Source organism: Ostrea edulis, chromosome 1, assembly GCF_947568905.1.
Source record: "Ostrea edulis chromosome 1, xbOstEdul1.1, whole genome shotgun sequence".
NCBI classification, from domain to species: Eukaryota; Metazoa; Mollusca; class Bivalvia; order Ostreida; family Ostreidae; genus Ostrea; species Ostrea edulis.
Window position 1 is genome coordinate 49,940,683 of NC_079164.1, and position 4,963 is coordinate 49,945,645.

General features: G+C 38.0%; 1 protein-coding gene across 1 annotated transcript; it reads left to right on the plus strand.

Moving 5' to 3' along the window:
* Window positions 1-1,265: 1,265 nt before the first annotated feature.
* On the plus strand, window positions 1,266-4,511 carry LOC125646482 (uncharacterized). Its single transcript, XM_048872845.2, has one exon. The coding sequence runs from the start codon at window positions 1,423-1,425 to the stop codon at window positions 2,926-2,928; it is 1,506 nt and encodes a 501-aa protein (XP_048728802.2). The 5' UTR covers window positions 1,266-1,422; the 3' UTR covers window positions 2,929-4,511.
* Window positions 4,512-4,963: the final 452 nt, after the last annotated feature.

A 4,963-nucleotide genomic window follows, 5' to 3' on the forward strand; every position in this document is an offset into this window, starting at 1 on the left:
AGTAAGTATTTACATTTCTTCAATCAAATTATGATGCTATTGGTGCTAAAACATTCTTCCAAGTTACCTGTACATCGGTGTGTAATTACCTGTACAACAATGTGTAATTACCTGTACATTGGTGTGTAATTACCTGTATATTGATGTGTAATTACCTGTTCATCAGTGTGTAATTACCTGTATATCTGTGTAATTACCTGTACAACGGAATGTAATTACCTGTACATCGGCCTGTAATTATCCGTACATCAGTATGTAATTACCTGTACATCTGTGTATAATTACCTGTACATCTGTGTGTAATTACCTGTACATTGATATGTAATTACCGGTACATAGGTGTGTAATTACCTGTACATCGGTGTGTAATTAGCTGTATATCAGTATGTAATTACCTGTACGTCTGTGTGTAATTACCTGTACATCGGTGTGTAATTACCTGTACATCAGTATGTAATTACCTGTACATCGGTGTGTAATTACCTGTACATCAGTTTGTAACTACCTGTACATCGATGTGTAATTACCTGTACATCGATGTGTAATTACATTTACATCGGTGCGTAATTACCTGAATATCGGTGTGTAATTGTCTGTACATCGGTGTGTAATTACCTGTACATCGGTGTGTAATTAATTACCTGTACATCGGTGTGTAATTACCTATACAAGTATGTAATTACCTTTACATCGGCGTGTAATTACCTGAATATCGGTAATTCATTAATATCATTGTACTTTGATATATATGTAACTACATTGGTGTGCAATTAAATCTTCAGTCTACCCATATAACAATATGAAACCCTTTATTTCAGGAAACGTTCCATACATGCAACTTAATGTCTCTTGACCTCTATATAGATGTGTCTTGAAAATGGCTTGCAAGTCGGTTGCTTAATCCCCTTAAAATGTCATTGAGATTTAAGTGTACACTATCGCTTAAGTGTATGTACAAGATCATTGGTTCCTAATGACGAATAATGTATTTTCCAACACATTTTCTCATGGGGTCTGAATTTTCCAGCCATATGACCATTGAGCTTTATTGCCCGAGATGTTTATTTATCACTAGGCAGTAAACTGAAATTATTGATTTACTTTGTATATTCAATTGACACGGAAAATTGTCATTAATTTACGAAGTACAAATATTATTGTGCCCACTTTAACTCTTAATCATAAAAGAGCAATGTTTTATTCATCACCAGATGAGTCCTTGTCAATAATGGCGATCGAAGCTGATTGGTTCTTACTTGTGACAAAAGAGGCTGCGTAACCAAGCAGACATAGAAAGCCTTGTTTATTGTCCTGCCAGAGAATTTAAATGTGGCAAGGATTGGTCTGTTTTCCTTCTTGACATTTCGAAATTAGTGAGTTGTAGGCACAGAACATCGCGATCCTGATATACCCTTTTCTAAGATGGAATCAGGCGGGTCGCCAGAAGAAAGGACATGCAGATCTTGTAAGAAAACCGCGCGATTTCTCTGCCAGAGTTGTGATTACCATCTGTGTAGAACATGTAAAAATAGGCACCTTAAATACAGGAGGGCAGACGAACACTCAGTTGTTCAACTTAAAGGTTTGCAAAATGTCATGATGGAGGAACGCTGCTCTGTACACAGAGGGAAGTTTTTGGAATTGTTTTGTAAGAAATGTAGCACACCGGTGTGTTCCGTTTGTGTGACAGAAAAGCATAATGGACATATCTTTGGAGATTTTGCTGCTGTTTATTCAATGGCTTTAGAATTCATTAAGGGTAAAATTTGTAAAATAAGAGAAGAACTGCTACCAAAATACCAAGCTTCTCTAAAGGAACTGCAAAAGAAAGAACGAGTAATCCAAAACCAGATATCAAAATTGACAGAAACAGTGGACGAGTGTGAGAAACACGTCAATGCACCTCCTGCGGAATTGGTTTCATTTTATGAAACTTCCAAATCGGACAATGAGGGAGTGTCTCTACCAGAAATTCAAACTGAATATCCCCATGCGGATGACGAAATGACTTTCCAAAAATCTTACAAAGCAGCACATCTTGATCAATACATACGCGTCTGTGCAGCGGCCAACTGCGGACGAACGAGCTCTCGTCATCCAACCCCTTCTCCCGGGTTTTTGGATGATAACCTGTCTGTTAACAATGAGATTTCAGTGCCAATTGTGAAGAGTACTCATCATATAACATGCACACCGGATGGTCATGTTTGGGTGAGTGACAACGTGGGAAATTTGGTCTTGATGGACATTCGAGGCAACTGTCTAATGAAGCTGGTGACTAGTAGTGGGGACGAAGGTTATCACTCGGTCACCTCTAACGGGGAATTGATCTACGCAGACAAAGCAAGCAGAAGCGTGAGGAAAATCACAACCAGCAAGGAAGTCAAAACAATCTTGAAAACGGGTATGTGGAGACCGACGTGTGTTTTCTCATCCCCAAAGAACATGGACATTTTTGTAGGAATGGTTTCTGACCAGAATGCCAAAATAGGACGATTTGACAGAAGGGGAAACTGTCTTTTGGACATCCATACAGACAGTAGAGGCGAGCCAATGCTGAAATATCCTCTCTACTTAACCGAAAACAAAAACGCGGATATTTGCGTCTCTGACGTCAACAAGCACGCTGTGGTTGTCATGGACAAGTTTGGACGACATCGTTTTAACTACAAGGGTGGTGGTGGCGGCGGAGGTTTCTGGCCTCATGGAATCAGCACAGACGAGCAAGGGCACATTCTGATCTGCAACTCCTACTACTCAAATCCGTCTGTTCACATGATAGACGAAAATGGTGTATTCTTGTTCATCATCTTAGCACAGAAGCATGGCCTTCAAAAACCCCGTGGTTTGTGTGTGGACAACCAACAGCGACTGTGGGTAGGGCAGTGGCACGACAACAAGGTCTGCGTTTTCAAGATCTCAATATAAGGATATTACAGGGGACCAGTGGGGAAAGTAGTTCTGGAAATCGTTCTCTTCCTAAATAACATACAAACACACTCTTGCGCACAAACACACGTAAGGCAAGCCTTGAAATTTACTTATGATAGAAACACTTGCGGACCAAAAACGTAATATTCAATTTATTTCTTCACTGCAACTGTTCATCGTCATTTTAGTGATTTAAGAAGCACGTGTACGTGTATCTATGAGAGTGACCTAACATTGTACATAAGATTTTCAATGAAGTGGGCCAATCCGTTTGATCTGCGATGACGAAGCAAGTATTAATTATATCCAGATTACTGGTATATAATTTTTTTTAATAAAAGTTATTTTCATGGTAAACTTGTTGGGTTTGGAACACCAAATCATTCAACATAAAAAGTAATGACATCTCTCTCTCTCTCTCTCTCTCTCTCTCTCTCTCTCTCTCTCTCCGGAAAAATGACTATATAGAGTCCCCCCCCCGGAAAAATGTAGATCTTCCCCCTCGGAAATGTGGCTATATAGTAAAATTTTCCCCCTTTATAGCCAGATGACCCCCACGGAAAACCTACTATATAGTAGATTTTCCCCCTTCTTTTCATTCCGGTTACGTTTACGGCGGACCATTTTTTGTGGATTTATGATTCTTTACACCTCATTAGGGGGGAGTGGGATTTTTTCAATTGAATTAGATGTTTTTGATAGAAATTTTCCCCCAACTGTTCTCGGGTCATTGGTGGATTTTTAGATGTGAACATGTTATCGATATAATCGTAATTATTCCAGGCGGTGTAACTCAGTCCCATCTGCACTGTCAGTACTTTGATTTATACATATTCGTTTACAAAATTTGTCCATAGATGAATTTATTTTGAATCTGACAGATGGACAACGTCATCATATTTCGTTCCTATAAGAAGAAGAATCTGGAAAAGTTTTGATTTTTAGTATGCATTCCTTAATGTTTTAGCTCGCTCAACTGAGCTTTTCTGATCACCTCTTGTCCGTCGTCTGTCCGTCTGCAACCTTTCCATATTTTCTACTTCTTCTCCAGAACCACTGGACCAATTTCAACCAAACTTGGCACAAAGCTACCTGAGGTAGTGGGGATTCAATGTTATTTAGATGAAGTGCCACAATAACAGCGAAATAGTAAAAATGCATCGACGACTTTTAAAAATCTTCTTCTCCAAAACAACTGGGCCAATTTCAACCAAACTTGGCACAAAGCATTCTTAAATTAAATCTGTTTAAATGAATGGTCATAGGGCCTCTACAAGGGGATATGATAATAAAATAATGAATTGTTTGTTACCTTTGAATTTTTTTTTCTAAATCAAAGTACTAGTATAATGATAGTTTTGCTCAAGCTTGTTTATTGCTAGGACCTGCTGCTCGGGTGAGCAATGTTGCTTATGGGCCCCTCGTTGCTTTTTAAGTTTCATATAACAATTTTATGAAATTGTAGGATAGAATTATTCAAGTGTTAAAACTGCAGTCCTGCACATACATTCATGTGTTTCTCTCTGATTTGTGGAGTTTATTTTGTTAATATTATTTTACAAATAAAATGAAAAAGCGACTATTCTTGAATGTTTCAAACCCATTTCTAGAATGCAACTGGAAATCCTATAAATATTCATCTTAGGGTGAGTATAAGAGATTCACCAATTTTCTCCCTATTTTGTCTCCTTGTAAAATGCTAATACCTTGCTACTTGAGGAGCCGTTTTTGGAACATAAATTACGTAACTTTTCTCCGATACAGTTTAAAGTCTTAAATGAACTCAGTATAACATCTTATAAATACCATTTATAATAAACATTTTAGGTCACCTGAGTCACTCAGGTAAAATGGTCAAAGAGAGTTAATGTTTATAATGCTTAAAACATTATGTCTAGTTCTTTCGATATTATATGAAAACTAGATAATTAAAAAGATGGAGGATGAGGTGATCAAGATGCTACCTACCCGAGTAATACTTTTGGGGAAAGACTTTGCTGGAGGGGGGTGGTGGTGTCTGAAATTCCGTCTA